Source organism: Dama dama, chromosome 30 (assembly GCF_033118175.1).
Source record: "Dama dama isolate Ldn47 chromosome 30, ASM3311817v1, whole genome shotgun sequence".
NCBI lineage: Eukaryota > Metazoa > Chordata > Mammalia > Artiodactyla > Cervidae > Dama > Dama dama.
In genome coordinates this window covers 37923226-37944522 of record NC_083710.1, presented here as the reverse complement: position 1 = coordinate 37944522, position 21297 = coordinate 37923226, and the positions used below count along the sequence as shown (strand labels likewise).

The following is a 21297-nucleotide window of genomic DNA, read 5'->3' as shown; positions in this document are numbered from 1 at the left end:
TCCATTTTTAGGACTCATCTCTGCTTCTGCAGTCTACACAGAATGTGACCATGAATGCACGCAACACAGAAGGAGAAGTCACAGGCAGGTTAAAAGTGGGTAAGTTCAGCTTCATCAGAGTGCTTTGAGTGTGTGTGTGGTCTACAAACAATTGTGCCAAATGGATATATTTGGTTTTTTCTTCTAAAGTATTCAGAGTTATTATGAGCAATCAGAGTATGAGTTTTCTAAATATCATGCTGTGTTGACCATAGAGAGTTCACCTAGTGGGAGGACCGTCTGAAGTATTTTAATTGAAGTTATTTTGATTCCAAGAAATAGAGGACCATTTAAGGTAGTACAAGAAGCACAATGATTATTGCAGGATACAAAATAATCTTGCAGAGACAGAGAAAAGAAAACAAAATAGTTGCGCTCAAGGAAAAAAAGACCCAGGGCTGAGAGTCAAAGTATTCCTTCTCTCTCTTCCTCTACCCATCCTTCTCACCACCATGTTTCCTTCCTTTCCGTGTGTGTTTGCCCATGATTTTCACTTGGGTATTGTGATTACATCAGTCCTAACTCTACAGGACTCTCTGGTCCTTCCTCTGGTTGACTATAGTTCTCAATACCAGCCAACTTAGTCTTCAGTGTCTTCAATTCTGAACTCACAACAAAGTACTCTAATTGGCCCAATCACTCTGTCCAAACAACTGCCCTTGGGTAAGCCATGTACACCCATCTGACCAACAAATAAGATCAGAGAATATGGTCAAATGGAAGCAAGGTCCCATGGAATCTTGCACAGAGAGCAAAAGGATTAGAAAGAATAAGTATCAATGGAAGAAATAACAAAAGAGCAAACAGATGGTGAAAGGAATATATATTTGGATTACATATGTATACATGTATACATATATATGACTCCGTTATACATATACATGTATTAATTCAGTTCAGTCGCTCAGTGGTGTCCGACTCTTTGTGACCCCATGGACTGCAGCACGCCAGGCCTCCCTGTCTATCACCAACTCCCAGAGTTTACTCAAACTCATGTCCATTGAGTCGGTGATGCCATCCAACCATCTCATCCTCTGTTATCCCCTTCTCCTCCTGCCTTCAATCTTTCCCAGCATCAGGGTCTTTTCCAATGAGTCAGCTCTTTGCATCAGGTGGCCAAAGTATTGGAGTTTCAGCTTCAACATCAGTCCTTCTAATGAACACCCAGGACTGATTTCCTTTAGGAGGAGTGGTTGGATCTCCTTGCAGTCCAAGGGACTCTCAAGAGTCTTCTCCAACACCACAGTTCAAAAGCATCAATTCTTTGGTGCTCAGTCTTCTTTATAGTCCAACTCACATCCATGCATGACTACTGGAAAAACCATGGCTTTGACTAGACAGACCTTTTTTGGCAAAGTATTACCTCTGCTTTTTAATATGCTATTTCAGTGGCATTATTTAATGGCTACATAATATTCCAAAGAATGTACATATATAATAACTTGATTATGTAATATTCACATATTGTAGTTAGGTTACTCTATTCAGTCATTATCACAGTTCTTAATTCAGGCCACTCATATACTTAGTAGGTGTTTTCAATAAATGTTTATTGAATGAATGAATAGAGGAGTGAATGAAAGATTGTGTAGTATGGGATGGGCTGAAAAACCAGCTGGGAGAGAGTTTTAGGAGATGGAATGGGGTAAGATGGCCTGTCTAGGGTGCTCCAAAGTGCACAGGGGTTTAGGTATAAGTCTGAGCTACACCATGAGGGATTTGGGGTCATGGAGAAGATCATGGGTGGGAAACAGATTCAAAATTTAGCAGCCAAAACAGAGGAGAGAATTTTAACAAAGAAAGTAAGGAAGAAAAATCAAGGGGTTAGCAGCTTTATTCACAATAGTCAAAACATGGAAACAACATAAGTGTCCATCAGTGGATGAATGGATAAAGAAGATGTGGTACATATACACAATGGAATACTATTTATTCAGCCACAGAAAAGAACAAAATAATACCATCTGCAGCAACATGAATGAACCTAGAGGTTGTCATACTAAAGTGAAGTAAGTCCCAAAGAGGAAGGCAAATACCATATGATATCACTTATATTTGGAATCTAAAAAAAAATAATAAAATATGATACAAGTGAACCTATCTATGAAACAGAAACAGGCTCACAGACATAGAGAACAGATTGTGGTTGCCATGGGGGAGGGGACTGGGAAGAGGGATGGATTGGGCAGTTGGGGTTAGCAGATGCAAACTATTACCTGGAGAATGCATGAACAACAAGATTCTACTGTATAGCACAGGGAACTATATTCAATATCCTGTAATAAACCGTAGGGCTTCCCTGGTGGCTCAGTGGTAAAGAATCCACCTGTCAATGTAGGAGATGTGGGTTTGATACCTGGCTCAAGAAGATACCCTGGAGAAGGAAATGGCAACCCACTCCAGTATTCTTGCCTGGAGAATCCCATGGACAGGGGAGCCTGGCGGGCTACAGTCCATGAGGTTGCAACATGAAGTCGGACATGGTTTAGCAACTAAACAACAAAAACAACAATAAACCGTAATGGAAAAGAATATGAAAATGTATGTATGTATATGTGTGTGTGTGTGTGTGTATATATATATATATATATATATATATATATATATATATATATATGCTGTATATATACAGCAGAAGTTACAATATCGTAAATCAACTCTACTTCAATAAAATAAATTTTTTAAAACAAGGGGTCCATCCACAGTGCTGCTGTAAACAGGACTGGAGCCCTTACCTGGTTATTTAGGTCCATGAACTCATGCATGTAGATGTTAAAGACTAGCCTAAAGATTAGAGTTAAGCGACACAGATAAGGGTCATTGACTCCAAGCTTATAAAGCTAAACTAAATAATGCAAGATTATTCTGAAAAATTAGTAGAGTGAACTTAACTGCAGTTTTCTACTTCCACTCCAGTATTTGTCTGGTACCATATCTGCAGCAGTAGAATAAAACCTTCCTAAAGGACTTTGTGATGTTTGTTTTTAAATGATGCTCTCTTAAGTTAAAGCTAGCATAGTGGGGAGGGACAGTGTTAATGGGTTATATTGTGAGTTAGGAAGAATTTGATTGTGTTTTTACAAGAAAAACCCTTGGGCCAGTTTCACAAACTGAATTTATCAGACCATAAAACCTGCCTTTATTTACTTCCTTTATCTTTTATTTATTTCCCTCTTTGTTTGAACCAAAGCCTTTCATTAGGAATTTTATTTTACCAAATAGCTCTTTCTTTATCACAAAGAAAGTATTTGAGTTTTGTTTCTTAAAGGATGTGGCTGCAAATGAGGGTGACATGTTCACTTCTAATGCATGCCCAGCAAGGTTATAAAATCTAGTAGACTATTAATAAAAGTTAGAAGATTTAGTTATAAACTCAGTTATTTTAAGAGGTGATTTATTCCTATGGCGGGCTTGTTGTCACATGGAGAACAGTTTCTTTTGAGGTGGAAAACATGTTTAAACATGTTTAAACACTAAACATGTTTCAGTGTCTGTATTTTTTATAAAATGAAGGTGGAATTTTATTCACCTCTGTGTCTTTGCTGGGGTAGCCCCTCTACCTGGAAGGTCTCATTCTCCCCTCATCAGGGAAACACTGATGCTTCCATGTCAGCCCAGACATTTTCCCCCCAGGGTGTCACCCCCGACCCCCCAGGAGGGACAGGAATTCCTTGTTGAGTTCTCACTGGACACTGTCCACGCTCATCTCATGGCACTTATCACATCGCCCTGGGCTTACATGCTGTTGTCCTCAGTGGACTGTGAATTCCATCTGCATCTCACTCATGCATATATATTCAATTCTGAGCACAGAACCTTGATCATAAGAAACATACAAGAAATTTGTATTGAATGGAAGAGACTCACTCTCCTGCATTTTCTTTGATTTGAGGGTTTACTTGGCTCTGTTACTTGTGAAAACTATGCAGCTAAACTCATTTGTTGACTATTTCAACAATATATATGAAGTAATGGTTACAGAAAAAAATATGTCATTTAGTTGAGCCCTTTTACTTAATATATTTCCCTCAAATTGTTATATGAACCTCCAGGGAGCTAAACAGTGAGCTCTTACTGGATAAATTACTCCAGTTTTTTCATCTTGATTTTAAGCTCAAATAACTTCAAATTCATCACTTAATGCAGATCAATGTTTATATGATAAATATATCAGATATATCAGTGACCCAGAAGAAGTAAATAGTGACACTGAATCACAGGGTAACTGAGTTTGGGGGAAAGCTAAGAAGAGCAAAAATACAGGCAAACCAACAAAAAATAAAGCAAGCCTTCCTAAAGAGAACAGAGATAAAACATAGAGGGAAAAAAAAAATGACTTCCACTTTATAACACATGCACACACACACATACACATATTTAAATGGAGCATGTGTGTGGAGGGTTTTGAGGTACAAATCAGAATATGTATTGTGACAATATCCAAAACTGATTAATGTATTCACTGAAAATGCACACACACACACATACACATATTTAAATGGAGCATGTGTGTGGAGGGTTTTGAGGTACAAATCAGAATATGTATTGTGACAATATCCAAAACTGATTAATGTATTCACTGAAAAACTTCTATTTAATTTCTAGCAGGTCCCCCTCAACTTGAATGAATACTGTGAGGGACACAGGGACACATACACAAAAGCTTTAGGTATCCATTTGACAATAAACTTACTTTTCTAGATAAGACTACAGAGCCAACAAAAGAATTCAGGAACACTTGAACAAATGCTGAATGCTGTGTTCTAGAGAGATTAATCCAGCATTAATCCATCATGCTGGGTTAAGGTGCAGGGTTGGAAGAACAAGAAGCACAGGGAAATTAGGAGACATAGAATAATGGATACCCAAGTGCACCAATGAGAGAGATTGAATGAGATCTCACCCACCAACGGTACAGCATCACCAATGCCTGGCACTAGAAGCACCCATGAAACAAACATCTGCTGAGTCAGCCATGGGTTGCTCACAGTGGGTCTAAAGTTCATGAGAAAGGAGTCAGCTTGGAGGACAAAGTGATGTCCTGTCCCTGAAATAGAAGACATGGAGGAGACAGAAATGTCTGGGATGAAGGGAAAGGGCAGAAGTTGGAGGGTGTATTTCCATGGTGATGTCTGTTTTCTCCAAGGAGTAGGAGGTGAGGGGTAGGGCAGAGGCGAGAATCCCAGTGACTCATTGCCTGGGTTAACTGTGGTCACTGAGATGGTCTTTCACAAATCTCATATTTCAGAAAACAAAATCCTCAGTTGTCAATACGCAAAAGAATAGCAATTTAAGTAATCTGCATAGAAGAATTATATTATTTTTGGCAAGTTTTAAAAACTGGAAAAAATTAATTTTTAAATAATTCATTCACACATATATTTGATATAGACTAACACACATGTGATGTAAATTAATTTTAATAAGACTTAGGGTTAGGACTGAAAACTTAATCATAGAATTTGAAAAACTATTGGTGACAAATCCTAAATGTTCAGTGATTTGGTACTACTGCGTGACAGCACATGTAAAAGTAGTTTTTAACACTGCACAGAGTAAACACTTTATAATAAGCTGTTTTAATTAATTCTTTAGGTCCCCAAATGGTAGAGGTCCAGAGTCAGCAGTTTCAGATCCACTCCAAGGATGGCAAACCACTGTTCACTGTGGATGAAGAGAAAGTCATGGTTGGTACAGATAAACTTCGAGTAACTGGTAGGTATAGCTCTTTATTTCTGATTAAGGAATAATTGAAAAAAACATTAGTTTCAGGTGTACAATATGGTGATTCAATATTCATATATATCGTGAAATGGTCCACACTAAGTCTAGTTAACGTCCATCACCACACATACTTACAAATTTATTTTCTTGTTATGAGAACTTTTAGACGCACTCTCTTAGCAACTTTCAAATATACCATACGGTATTATTAACTAGGGGGCTTCCCAGGTGTCTCCGTGGTAAAGAATAAGCCTGCCAATGCAGGAGACTTATGTTCAATCCCTGAGTCGGGAAAATTCCCTGGAGAAGGAAATGGCAACCCACTCTAGTATTCTTGCCTGGGAAATCCCGTGGACAGAGGAGCCTGGCTGACTACAGTTCATGGCGTCGCAAAAGAATCGGACAGGACTTAGCGACTGAACAACAGTTGCTTTCTGGTTTTAAAATAAGCCTGTGTAGGAGAGATACATACACCCCAGTGCTCACTGCAGCACTGTTTACAATAGCCACGATATGGAAGCAACCTAAGTGTCCATCAACAGAGGAATGGATAAAGATGAGGTATGTATATACAATGGAATATAACTCAGCCATTAAAAAGAATGAAATAATGCTGTTTGCAGCAACATGGATGGACCTAAAGAGTGTTATATTGAGTAAAGTAAGTCAGACAGAGAAGATATATCATATGACATCCCTTATATGTGTAATCTAAACAGAAATGATACAAATGAACTTACTTACAAAACAGAGAGACTCACAGACTTACAGAATGAATTTATGGTTGCTGGGGGGAGGAGAAGGATGGGGGAAAAGGATAGTTACAGAGTTTGAGATGAACATGTACACACTGCTATATTTAAAATGGATAACCAACAAGGACCTACTGTATAGCCCAGGGAACTCTGTTCAATGTTATCTGGATGGGAGGGGAGTTTGGGGGAGAATGGATACATGTATATGTAAGTCCACATGAAACTACCACAACATTGTTCATCAGCTATACCCCAATGCAAAATAAAAAGTTAAAACAAACCTGGGTATTTGCAACTTCTTTAAAAATCATATTTTGTTTATAGGAACCTAGTAAAATCATGGTGTTCTTCGAAAAGTAGGAAAGCAGTTATGCCTATTTTATCCCACAACTCAAGCGTCTATACGAAGTCAATAATCAGAACCTACGTGTCCTGTAACATGCAGTATAAAGGCTTGATTTGTTGACTGTTGTTTACTTTTGTAAGAATGCTGCACCTTTGGTTTGTGTTTAGGGCCTGAAGGGGCTCTTTTTGAACATTCGGTGGAGACGCCCCTCTTAAGACCCGACCCACTCCAGGACCTCAGGTAAGAGTTTTGTTCAGATGTGAACAAACTGGTTATGTGCTGGAGTAACACTTCAGCAGATACTACCAGGTGGTTCCTTATTCCTTAAGTTGTCCTTATTCTGATGACCTTCCACCCATGACAGGTCATTTCTGACAGAATCCAGAGGAAGGGTGAACGTCCTTGTGCGTGTCCCGTCCTCCCATCTCTGAGACGCAGGCCTCGTGGCCAGCCCTGCCCCTGCCCGAAGGCAGCCTGCACTGTTCTGGTGGACTATTTCCTCCTCCAGGAAACCTCAGGGACTTGGCTAAGTGCCACTATTTTATTTATTTTTTCCTAGCTTTTTTTTTTTTATTGTGGGAAAAATACACATATAAAATTTAATCATTGTAACCATTTTTAAATGTATAGTTCAGAACATATTTATACTTTACATACTTAAAAGTTTTGTTTTTTATTTTCTATTATGGTTTACCACAGGATATTGAATATAGTTCCCTGTGCTCTACAGTTAAGACCTTATTGTTTATCCATCTGTAGCAGTTTGCATCCGTTAACCCCAAACTCCCAATCCTTCTCTCCCTCCATCACCACTCTTCCCCTTGACAACCACAGGTCTGTTCCCTATGTCTGTGGGTCTGTTTCTGTTTTGTAGATGAGTTCATTGTGTCATATTTTAGATTACACATACAAGTGGCATCATCGATGGCTCAGCAGGTAAAGAATCTGCCTGAAATGCAGGAGACACGGGTTTGATCCCTGGGTGGGGAAGATCCTTTGGAGGATGACATGGCAACCCACTCCAATATCCTAGACTATTGCTTGAAAAATCCCATGGACAGAGGAGCCTGGTGGTCTACAGTCCAAAGGGTCGCAATAACTCAGGCGTGACTGAGCCCACAACACACATAAGTGATATCCTATGGCATTTGTCTTTGTCTGACTAGAATATGTACTAGAGAGTAGGACAGTCTCTAGGTCCATCCATATAGCTGCATATGGCATTATTTCACTCTTTTGTGTAACTGAATAATATTCCATTGTCTGTGTGTGTGAGTATGTGTAAATATACCACATCTTCTTTATCCATTCACCTGTGGATGGACATTGGAAGTTGTTTCCACAGTTTCTGGTTACTGTGAATAGCGTTGCTATTAAAGTAGGGGTGTAAATGCAGCTATTTAAAAATGCTTCGTTGATTCCATGTCAGCCATAGGAAAGTCCAGAATGCTCTCGGGGCACTTGGCCTGTGACCTAGTCTCCGTGGGGCTCCCTAGACTGGCATCCTGGGCGCCTCCCTCCTCACTCGTCCTGAGACTGAGCAGCTGCCAGCTCCAAGATCCACACTCCCACACACATTGTCCCACCTGACTGGGGTGCCCCTCCTTACCTTGGACACCCATGGATGTCTCCTTGTCCTCACGCTTCAGCTCACCAACCCATCATTTTTCCCTGAAAATCATCAGCTGAGGTAAAACAATTGCACCTTTTAGAGAAAGAGAATTGTGTCCTATATGGGCTTAAAATGTCCAAAAGGCATTCTCAGAAATTTCAGTTTACATTACATTTTTTAAATATGTGCACTGTGAGTAGAGACAAGAGCATTACAAAACTGAGAACGTGATGAATCCATATATGCAAAGAAATTGGAAACCTTTGATATATCTTTTTTCAACTATGGCAAAAAACACATAAATTTTACCTTCTTAACCACTTTTAAACGTACAGTTCAAAGCCTATGGTAGGTTCACTGTTGTCAACCATCCCTACCTCCAATCGCCAGAATTCTTTCCATCTTGAAAAACTGAAACTCCACGCCCCTTAAACAATAACTCCTGTCCCCCTCCCCAGACCTTGCACACCACCACCCTGCCCTCTGTGTCTATGAATCTGAGGATTCTTGGCAGCTCGTTTAAGTGGAATCATACAATATATGTCCTTTTGTGACTGGCATAATATCCTCAACCTTTGGTATATCTCTACGTAATATCAGAATATATAAAATCACCTCGTTCCATATGTGTTTATTCTTTATACAGAGTCTCTGTGTGCCTGTGTGTATTTCACTGTATCACTGGCTACTGAATGTCCTTTACTGCTGTAACTGTTTATTCCAACAGTATATTTGTACTTTATAACAAAAACAAACAATAGTTTTAAAAACAAGTGCCTTCAAGTCTACAGTGTCACTTAAAGTCACATTTAGAATTTGAACTTGAAAAATATTCAGGTCAGCTAGCATATTCTAATATATTATGTATAATAGGGGAATAATGTACAGTAGGAACTCCAGCTTTACAAACAAGCCTGGTGACCTTGGCCAGAGGCTATATTTTCTCATAAAACATTGGTAGTATTATACATCTCACAGTGTTCTGGGGAAGATTTAATAAGCTATGAAGTTAAAAATGTTTTGTAAACTGAAAGTGGAATACATATAACCATTTTTATTATCATCATTATACCAACTAGATATTCATACCAAATGGAATTAGAGTTAGGAAATTTGGCATTTCTCTTAATGTTAATGTCTAATTAAACATTAATCTAAAGCAAATGAGAGTTCAATTCATCTTACCCACTTAGAGAACATTTGCAGCATAAAATTAGATTGTGACTATAATTAAATTGTAACAGCTTCATTGATTTTGATAAAGGACCATGAGATCAATATTATAGAATTATTATGGTTAGGGAAGAAGAACATTTTATTTTTGTAGGAAAGAAACATGATTCAATATCTTTAAAAAGTAATGCCATGAGAAAAATTTTGTTATTAAAAATAATGTAAATTGTAGAGCTGCCAAACCACTCTTCACAATGAACGTCACTGTTTTAAAAGTATAGGCCTCATAATTAAACAATTCGTCTTACATTTTTCCCATTAAGAAATAAATTTGCTGTCTTCTACAGCAGGCCTTTCATGAAAAAGAAATGGCAGAAGAGTATTCTCTGGCTTTCTAAAACGTGACACTAAGGGAGCATTCCATAACCCAAGTGTTACAACCAGAGTGATTGAGAACATAATGAAATTATAAGGAATTGCTTGAGGAATGGGGTTTGGATGGAAGACATGAACTAACAGGTTTCGAATGCCTGCCACTGCCAGGAAATGTGTCTGTACTGTCACATAATTTATTTCGTTTCCTCGTCAGCTCGACCTGAAAAGCATCAACTCAATCCCCATTTTACAAAAGAGAACACTGAACTCAAGGTAGGAGCACATTCTATGGCACAAAGGAAAAAAGGCAGCCAACTCATGACTCAGCTTAGCTCTGGCTCCAAAGCCAGTGTACGCTCTGTTCCCACCTTCCACCACCCAGGGGAACCCTTCAGTGATTTACTCCCTGATTTACCACCAGACTCTGCTGACTGAGTGCATGAGAGTTGTATTGTCTTCTGTGAGTCTTGCTATCACCTGTCTTTCCCTTTTTATGTCTATGTCCAGTAGCATTACTGTTCCTGGCCTGAGTAAAAGGAGATCGATTCTGGAATATTTTAACTGACCTATGAAAACTTTGTGGATGTTGTTGGGTTAAGATCATGAAGATCATTTATAAAAAGACCTCTGAAATATATATGTTTAAATATCACAATTTAAATTTTGGTATTTGTTCAAATAGTAGTTATGAAAGGGTAACAGTTATTTTCTTTAAGAAAAATATATAATTGACTTGTATTTAAGCTAGATTTACATTTCTGAGGGCAAGGTCATCCTCAAGAGAAGTATGAACTGTAACATACCATTTTAAAGCTACTTGGCATTCATGCATGATATAATTCAACCTTTTTTAAAAATTCAGCAAAAAAGTGTTAAGTGTGTTTATGTGCCAGAGTCTATATAGATGCTGGTTCCACAGCGATAAAAGGCATGGTCCCCGACCTTAGTGAGTTTAAAGTCTATTGGGAGAAAGAAACGTGCAAACAAGTTACAATGACATCATTCATTGCAATGATGAAGGTGTAAAACGATAGTGAGGGCGTAGGAGAAAGAATCTAACTCTTCCTAGGGTGATCTGAGATGAAGTCACAGATAAGAAAGCTCTTGAATGGAAACTTAAGGAATTAGTAGATGTGGACACAGTGGGGCAAACTGCAAAGCCCCTACAACCCAGTAGGGATGTGATGGCAGAAACTATGTCCTAGGCACATAGTAACACATATGTTTCTTCATTAGATCAGTACAATGAACAGACATGGAAGTATCTGTTCCCATTTCAAACACTTGTAAATATTGGTTTCCTTAACAGAGTTTATAAATATCACTTAAGTAGAAACCAAGGAAGCCCATTCATTCCCAGGTCCCAGTAATCAAGTAGAAAATTCATTGTCAGTGCATGTGTAGCTCAGTCATGTCTGACTCTTTGCAACCCCATGGACTATAGCCCACCAGGCTCCTCTGTCCACAGGATTCTCCAGACAAGAATACTGGAGTGGGTTGCCATGCTCTTCTCCAGGGGATCCTCCCAATCCAGGGATCGAACCCAGGTCTCATGCATCTCCTGCATTGCAGGTGGGTTCTTCACCACTGGCACTATCTGGGAAGCCTATGGTGGAGTAGAAGCTAAGTCAGGGGTACTCAAGGAGAAATCAGGATTCCACAGAGACCAGGGGCTGGAACTTGAATATTTTATGGAGACTGAGATTGCAAGCTACAACCTAGTGTGTTTGAAATGCCCAGAGATATCTCATAGATCTTGAGAAGATATTTCAGTATCTGGTAGGACTAAGCACGTGTGTGCGTGCGCACGCACACACACACATATGCATACACACATACAAACACACACACCCTCTCAGAGTTTTTCTCTCTCACCATTTCTCTGTCTGTTCTTGCTTATTTTTCCATGTGAACATTAGGTCTTTGATACCTGACCATGTTGAATGCATTCATGGAAATGTGTACTTCAGAGCATTCTCATCTCAGTCCTTTTGGTAATATGGGTCTAAACCTGTGCTGAATTGAAATGTTTTGTCTTCAAGGATAGAAATGATGCAGAGGGGACGAGGTCTGCCTCTAGGAGCATTGAGTTGTGAGAACATTAACAGCTAGTCATTGGTCCTGTTGAGGTCACTTGTGGTTTGAGAATGACCCTGGAAATGGACTCACCTTCGCCAGGGTCCCTGAAATGGGCCCAGCGGTGCAGGGTGCTCACACCCTCCTCCTTCCCCTCCGCCGTCTTCCATCAGGCAGGAAACATGCAGGCATTTAGCAGTGGCCAGAAGGGGCCTCCATCTGCAGACCAGGCTCATGTAGGTACCAGCATGTTTCCCCCAACACCTAAACCCAGCAGAACTTGACCAATAAATTCCAGGAATATCTCTGCTTCTAACACTCAAAGTCATATTTTAACATGTATAACAGGTCAGATCTTACATACTGAGAGGTACATAAGAAAAGGAAGCTTTATTTTCCATAACAAATAGTGATAGATGAGAAAACTTGCCAATTCAAGGGTGTAATCCACCTGATTTAAAGGTTCATCGGTACCACTCAGTCATAAAAGAGAACAAAATGTCATTTGCAGCAACATGGATACAACTAGAGATTATCATACTAAGTCAAGTAAGCCAAACAGAGAAAGACAAATAATATAGGATACCACTTATATGTGGAATCTAAAATATGAGAGAAATGAAACTGTCCGTGAAACAGACTCAAGGACATAAAGAATAGACTGGTGGCTGCCAAGGGAGTTGGGGAGGGAAGGATTGGGAGTTTGGGGTTAGCAGATGCAGATTATTATATATAGGATGGATAAACAACTGTATAGCATAGGGAACTGTACTCAATATCCTGTGATAAACTATAATGGAATAGAATATAAAAGATTATACATATGTATATATATGTATAACTGAGTCATTTTCTATGCAGCCAAAATTAATTAACACAACATTATAAATCAACTATACTTCCATTAAGAAATTTTTTTTAAAGTCAATCAGTCACTTCAGATGCATATTCATTAACAGGCACTTCTCGCCTCTTAAATGTTACCCTTTCTTTCTTCTACCACCTGCACCGTACTCTGACCCTGCAGTGGGATGGGTCCTTTTCTCCTTCTCGTGGACCTTTAAACATTCCAAGCAAGTCAGCCTTTCGCCTTTTGGTTGAGTCGGGTTGAAGCAGCTGAAAAGCCTGTCCAGTGATCCTGTTGGGCCATCTGGTGGAAATGAAATCAGTCGTTTTCAGGCAGAAGCAAATACGAGAAGTTCCCTGCTCCTGTGTTCCTGGTTCTATATCTGTGTTTGACTAAATCACAAGGAGCTGCTGTTGAATCTTACAGAAACAAGGCCTGCTGAGGCCAGTCTCCACCCTATCTATAAACTCCATTAATTAATCATTTTTCCAGGAGAAATCACTGCGTGTGCCCTGTAGTCTTCCCAAATGGGGAAAAAAAAAAAGCAAACAACAAAGTCCAAATTTTTGTGAACATGTAACAGATGAATGTGTTGCCCTTAAATTTCTCTTTTTCCCAAAGAAGTTTGGGTTTTGGCTAAAAAAATAGTTTTCCAGATATTCACCAGTAGCACTTTCTTCTGGTGTGGCATGCCGTGGACGCTGACCACACTGTCTGGAGCTGCTGCACAGGGCTGGGATGGTCTAACATTTGCATCAGTTTTCAGAGGATACTAATTTCATAGATTCTCATTGATGGAAAGTTAATTTCTTTACTGCGCTTTATTTCTGGATTTATCAATGAAAACCAACCCTGAATATTCATTGGAAGGACTGATGCTGGAGCTGAAACTCCAATACTTTGGCCACCTGATGGGAAGAGTTGACTCACTGGAAAAGACCCCGATGCTGGGAAAGATTGAAGGCAGGAGGAGAAGGGGACGACAGAGGATGAGATGGTTGGATGGTATCACCGACTCAATGGACATGAATTTGAGCAAACCCTGGGAGATAGTGAAGGATAGAGGAGCCTGGCATGCTACAGTCCATGGGGTTGCAAAGAGTTGGACATGATTTAGTGAGGGAATAGCAGCTGTTCGGTCCAACCCCATGAACTGCAGCATGCCAGGCTCCCAATGTACGGCAAAAACCACAATATTGTAAGGGAATTAGCATCCAATTAAAATACATTAATTTTAAAAAGTTTTAAAAAGAATGAGTGAATATACTATATATCTTACTGATTATATTCTCTATATGTCTCTATCTCTTTTGTAAGATACTATGTCTTACTGATTATATTCTCTATAATATTACTGATTATATTCTCTAAGATTTTTGTTCTCTAAGAATATAATCAGTAAAATATATAGTATATTCTCCATTGGTTGGGGGATTCCTGGGGTGGCTGTCTTTTATGCCATTTTTTCTTGGTTTCCTTCCCTCATTTCAGACTAGAATCTCCAACACGGAGTCTCAGCATGGATGCCCCAAAAGGCGTTCACATTCAAGCCCCTGCGGGGAAGATTGAGGCCCTCACCCAGATGGACATCGTTCTTCAGAGCAGTGATGGGACGGTGAGTCCAGTGGACGCCGGGTGGTGGGGGCTCCCATTGCACAAGCCTCACGTCCACTAAGTAATGATGACATTCACGTCCAATGAGGCATCAGCAAATTACAGTTTGTAAAGAGACGTCATGAAAGGCGTCACAGAAAATGTGAAAGAAGGAAAAAGTTTAACACTGAAAGAAAAGCCAAGAAAGGTTAAAATCAGTCTCTGTTGGATCCAGGCTGCTTTCTTTGGCATTTGTGCTATCAAGTCTCTTGTTTTCATCTTTGAAAAAGTACTGGACATTCAGAACTCTCAAAGAATGTCCATCCTGCCACTTCCTAGTGACCCTCTCAGTAGAACTGTCACTGAGGGTCACCTGTAAGTGATAACTCTTTTTTTTTTTTTTTACCACCCAGGGTGCTCGCTCACATCAAGTCCTGGTTCAGTGAAAGTCAAATATGAAAAATAAGAACTGCAATAAAGAAAACTCTGGAACCTCCAGTCCAGAAATAAAACATCCCTGATAAGATCCCCTCTCTCAATGGGCAGCAAGGCACAGGCTCCCTACTATTTATTGATCCTTCTAGTGTGAGATCAATTTGCCAATTACCTGTTTGAATCAGGGACATTAACAGGCCTCTCTGGGCGTCTCTGCTCATTTGTCAAGTACAGGAAATAGTATTTACTTCACAATGTCACAGGGCTAAGAGACATCAATGCAGAAAGATAATTTTGAACTGATATTAATTTTATATTAAGAAAGGGTGTGGTTGAGGCTGCAGATGGAGACCACAGGAGGCTGGTTCAGTCCCTGGCTTGGCAAGATCCCCTGGAGAAGGGAATGTCAACCCAAGTATTCTTGCCTGGGAAATCCCATGGACAGAGGAGCCCGGGCAGGCTATAGCCCGTGGGTCACAAAGAGTTGGACACAACTTAGTAACTAACAGCAGCAGCAGCACAGCATTAGACAATAATGTATATAGGTTCTGCTCCAAAAAACATAAGACCCATTTGACTTCCTGCTCTGACGGTGACCCAGACCCCAGGGCAAAGCCTGCCTGCCATGCACTTGTACTGTCACCCTGCGCTTCCCGCAGAGATGTCAGCATCCTGGGACACCAGTGTATTCAGAGCTTGGCCTGACGGGATCAGGGCTGCATAAAACAAAGGCGGGATTCGACCTTGTTGGCGAGGAAGAACGTGGGCACTTCCCAAACGTCGTTTAGTTCGTTCTGATAAGTGAGCACCCGGCCAGGGCTCAGGCTTGGTTGCTCTGTGCTATGACTCTGATTTCTTTTAGCTGTCAGAGATTTCCAAAACTCAGTCAACAGCCATTTGTGTGCATCTTGGTTCAAAGGAACAAAAAGTCCAGTGGCTTCCCTTATTTCAGTTGTCTGTGTGTCACCTGCTTCCTGTATCTAATAGAAGGCAACAGAGTTGCAAATAAAATTTTAAAAGCTGGAGAAATGGTTGCTAGCCGTTACAGTGAATTTAATTGCCTTTCCTAGGAAAATAATATCATGAGCAATCCCAGCATTCACAAGGTAAAATGAATAAGATGAGTCAACTTCTGTGGCTTGTACTTTATCCTAATAGGAGGAGAAGCTAAAGGTTAAAGTGGAACACAAGGTCAATGCGAATCAAAAAAACGGTATTATTTTGGCCAGATAACTCTGAAAGGTCTTCAAGGAGTATTACATCATACACTTTCCTAGCTGGCCTAGTGCAATGAGTAAAAGAAAAAAAAAAAAAAGATTTCCCTCCAGTTCCTAAGGAATATTTATCCCCCTGCCCAGATGGAAACTAGAAATAGGCTTTGAAAGAATCAGGTCATCGGATTGTGACTTCAGCCAAGGCAGGTGCCTACTTCATTTTCTATGCAGAGAAAGAACTTGGAACATTTGGAGCACTCAAGTTTCGTGTTTGTCGTGTTCCCTCCTCTGTGACCAGGTCTTGTCTTGCTCTCTCCCAAGCAGCTTGTGCTCAACGCGGAAACTGTGTGTTTGCCCGAGCTGGCTCTGGGGAGCCATGGGCCTGCAGGCAGCTCCCAGGGGCTCTACGAAGTCTGTGCATGTCCGGATGGGAAGCTCTACCTGTCTGTGGCCGGCGTGGGTTCCACGTGCCACGAGCACAGTCACCTCTGCCTCTAAACCATCAGCATCGCCCACAGAGCACCTGCCGTGTCTCGGCGCACCCTGCAGTGCAGACCTCGACCTTCCCACCTGGAGCCGCTCGACAACGTTGAGCCGAGTTTGCACGTGGGGGTTTGAAAGGAGCTCAAACGTACCACTGAAAATGTTCCCGGGAAACTCTGTGATCTCAGAGTGGACCTTAGACACAGAAGTCCAGGGATCAGAAGAAGGTGTTGATCCCACCAGATGGGCTCATTGCCATCAGAACCATTGTGACTTTCCCTGTCCTGTGTGTGTCGGTCTGTGATGGGATGTTGGGCTGCTGTGTGGAATGGATGCATGGATGTGCGATGCTCGGCTGGGGACCTCTGACCTCCTGTGAGAGCAGTCTGGGTCCTCCCCAGGTGCCCCAGAGTTCTCTGAGGTTTTCCACTGTGTCACTCAATCCTGCAGGAGCTGTATTCATTTCAACGCAAAGTATGTCCAGTTTCAGAAGAAAATCTTCAAGTTTTGAAGGGATGTTGAGATTGATTTGACTTTCAGAATGTGGTCACGGGAATAAATTGTACACAACTGATCATGTTTCTTTATATAGTCCATGAGCAATAAAAATCAACCTACATTTTTCATAGACTTCACAGTGTGTGTTACTTTCTTTAATCCTCACAACTCTTTTTAAGTTTAGTACTGTTTTTCCCCCAGTTGCTGGTGATAAAAAAAAAAAAAGGTTCAGATGAGTCAAGTCACAGGTCACCCAGTATCTACTAAAATTAAACTCAACTGAACCCTAACATTTCAACATCAGTTTCACTTTGGAAAACTTTGATCTGTGTCTCATTGCACCTGCATCACCTGTTTACCTGATACCTGCACAGACGGGCTGATGCCTACGTGAAAGGTGGAGAAACTAAAGTCAAGGGGAGTTTTGTCATCCACCAAGATGGCCCCATGAGCTGGTGGGGGCTCGCTGCTGCCCAGCCCGTGTGCCTACCTCACAGGAGAGGCGAGGGACCGGGGGTGGGGTGGAGCTTCACCAAGTCACTGCTCATAGGCGCCATCCTCAGCTGTGTGATCTGCATATGAATACGGTGGACATACACATTGAACCCATGAATGCTTTGGTTTTGTGGCTTTACTTACATGGTAGAATGCCTTCATCACACCGAACACCAGGTGTTGGTTTTGATGTGTGTTTTACTGATCGGTCCCGTTAGAATCCCCACACGGCACAAGACGTGGTGGGACCAACAGCATTGCAACTTTCCCATTAAAGGATTTATGACTAGAAATACAACATCAGTTTCATTTTCCAGTCTCAGAACTGAGAGAAAAGTGAAGTCTTTATTTCTAATGCTGTCTTAACAAGGTTTTAACAATGCAACCTACTCCTAACAGTTCCTTAATATTTAAATTACTGGTATTATAAACATTTGAAACTATTAATACAAAATAAAATACAAATTAAAATTTTAAAAATACAGTGTGTCCTAATCAGTTAAGAGCAAACTCAACTCTGAATATAACGCTCCAGTTTCAGGGGCTTGGGAGGGTGGGGGCTTAGATTATTTAAATAAGTATTTGCCTTTTCCATTTAGTTAAGTCCTGATTTTTAAAATTAATGTCTGCTTTCTTGCTGTGACACTCCTGTTGTCATACTAGTGTTGTCATTTTTATTTCATATTTACTCTCTTATACCATGTTTGTATAGAAAAAAGTCTTCCAACCCAGCTGATGTAGATGGGTTCTCATAGAATGTGTGTACATGTCCAAAAAAAAGTCGATGATAAAGCAAAATTTAAAAAAAAAGGAATCAAAGGACGGGGAATAGACCATTTTAAATAAAAGGTGTAAATCCAAACTTTTGTTTCTAGCTCCTTTCTCCAGAGTGATGAGGAATTTCTCCTTGGTTATAAGACAGACTTTCAGATGGGCTGTATTCTGGAATGTACTGCATAAACCTACCTTCTTAAGTACATTATACAGTGTAGTTTAAATCTGCACTGAAGGGGCAAGGCCACGCTAGGAGCACCCGCAACGAGGCACATACACAGAGAGCACTACACGCCAAGTGGGTATGATCACAGAGTATTGGCTGATATTTTAGGGACCTTGAAAAACAGTCTTTATTTCTTTTCCAATTTCCTAACCGACTGAGAAGCAGACACAAGTCAAAAAATGAAGATCAACATGTCAGCTTTAATAGTAAATTTAGACCTTTCAGTGGAGGAAACGTGAACCCTTCCCCTCTCAACCCCTCACAGGCTCCGCAGCTCCTACAGGGCTCAGGGCTCCCTCGGGCACCCCTCAGGTCAGTCTCCACTCGTGGGGGACAGGGGAGCAGGGTGGGAGCTCTTCTGAAGAGCAGAGCCAACCCCAGCATGAAGCCAGCGAGGCTGGGTTGCTTGTACTGTTTGTCCCTGCCATTCCCCGATCTAACACGTCACAGCTCACTGGGCTTCAACCTTCTCTGTATTATAACTGCCACTGCACACAGGCTGTGGTTGCGAAACCAGGTGAACTTTGGGTCGGGCATCAAAAGCAGGTGGAACAAGAGGGTAAGAAGGGCATGGAGCGCAGAGTGAATTCTGAGCTGAACAGTCAGTGCAGCTTCGGTTTTTGTCCTGGGCTTTGTATCCAGGGCCTTAACAAACACAAGAGAAAGCAGCAGAGATTTTAAACATGTGGTTCTTCTTTTCAAATATAATGTAACTCATGTTGGCTCTGGTATCCATGTCCCTCCAGGCTCTCCCACGCCTTGACAGCATGGGCCTGGGACCGGCTTCCTAAGCAATGGAGGACGGATGACATTTTAGACCAAATGTGGCAAAACAAGATCAGTGGGGAAGCTCTAGAAGTCAGGGGTTTAGGAAACTCCACCCGCAGTTAGGAAGCTCCAGCTCCTGCCCGTGGGCAGGCGTCCCGCGGGCCACAGACTGTGGCCCCGATAGCCGGTCAACTCCTGGAAGGAGACCTCTTCCCACATGGTGTCTGCGTGTCTCCCGGTGACTCCAGGCTCTGGTGGAACCCTGAGCAATACGTGACTAGCTAAGTCTTGTCTACTTGCCATTTTCTACTCTTTTATCCTTGAGGTCGACAAAACGCTGGAAGGACACAGGATGTCGACTGGCACTAATGGAAAGATACCCACTGGTCCCAAAAACTAACCTGTAAACTACTTCTCTTTATTTGACTAAACACTACGTGAACGTCTTCCCAGAATCATTCTCGGGCCTTCATCTGTTCCCCCTGGCGGCTGTGGACCACTCGGGCCTCCTGCCAACACAGAGCCCACCTCCATGGGCAGAAGGCCTGTTCCAACCCCCTCCCCGGGAGCAGCTGCTCACACACCAGTTGGCAGTCCAGTTTCCTTTTAATAAGAAATGCAAAATAGGGTAAAACGCGTAAAATAATAGTAATAATAAAAATAGTTTGGGTCCAAAATTCCTTAGCCTGAACTTCAAAATCTAAAAGTTTCAAATAATGAAAACTTCCCAAATCCATCTGCTGTAAATTCTGGGCAGCAAAACCTGATCTAAGTTTAGATGAGGCTGTTTCTCAGGTCTGTGTAGTTTAGGGTGGGTAGGTGTTCATAGTTTCACTGTGTTTCATTAAAGGGGGTGGCCCAACCCCCACCCCCAATGGAAAAGCCTCATTAAACCCAGTTTATACGCACTCGTGTTAACTTTCTAAAATCCAAATTCTGAAATACATTTGGATGCAAGGGCTTCATGTAAAGGACTGCGAACCTATAATTTTTCTGTTAAAGGAAGTCTAGAAAAAACACAAAACTCCAACTACATCAACTATCACAAAGGCCAAAATTTTCTGTGTACATTTTAATATCTGAAAGCAATAAAATACATTCCAAGTGTTGAATCTCAGTTTAAAAGTAGCAAGAACTTAAAAGTCCCAGATAGCTGGAGATCCAGCATTTGGGGGGCCCCGGGACAGAGAACCCCAAGTTTGGTGTGTAGGATTTGAAAACTTGTGCCTCAGGTATAAGAGGAACATTGCCCACCTGTTAGGGCTGTGTGAACTAGTCCCAGCACACAGCCCTTCCCTGAGGCAAGGTCGGCATCCGTCCAGCCTCTACTACAGAATAATTCTATATCATATATTTCCAAATACATATGTGTATCACATATGTTGAAGCTCCAATACTTTGGCCACCTGATGCAAAGAGTCAACTCATTGGAAAAGACCCTGATGCTGGAAAATATTGAAGGCAAAAGGAGAAGGGGGCAACAGAAGATGAGATGGTTGAACAGCATCATGACTCAATGGACATGAATTTGAGCCAATTCCAGGAGATAGGGGAGGTCAGGGAAGCCTTGCATGCTCTAGTCCATGGGGGGGTTGCAAGGAGTCAGATACAATTTAGCAACTAAACAACAACAAAAGTCACAAATGTCAACTAATCGCATTCCCTAAAAAGGTGAAATAAAATCAACTCAACAAAATCAACGAGCACCTAATAAACTGAGTATATACCAAGTATTTCATACTCAATCATAAAAAGAAACCTCTTAAAATTCCAGTATATTCCAGTATATTATAAATATATAGGAAAGTTCTATCCTAGTATTTCCAATAAATACACATATACACAGCATGTCAAACCTTAATAC

The 21297-nt window shown here is 41.1% G+C and overlaps 1 protein-coding gene across 1 annotated transcript in view; it reads left to right on the top strand.

The window, feature by feature from the left end:
* The window catches only part of SGCG (sarcoglycan gamma), a 29883-nt gene extending 12601 nt beyond the window's left edge, over positions 1-17282 (top strand). Inside the window, exons 4-8 of the mRNA XM_061133292.1 lie at positions 12-99; positions 5635-5754; positions 7032-7104; positions 14439-14562; positions 16514-17282. Of these exons, the coding sequence (XP_060989275.1) occupies positions 12-99; positions 5635-5754; positions 7032-7104; positions 14439-14562; positions 16514-16687 (579 nt within the window). The 3' untranslated portion in view covers positions 16688-17282. The remainder of the gene's footprint in view (positions 1-11; positions 100-5634; positions 5755-7031; positions 7105-14438; positions 14563-16513) is intronic.
* The last annotated feature ends 4015 nt before the right edge of the window (positions 17283-21297 follow it).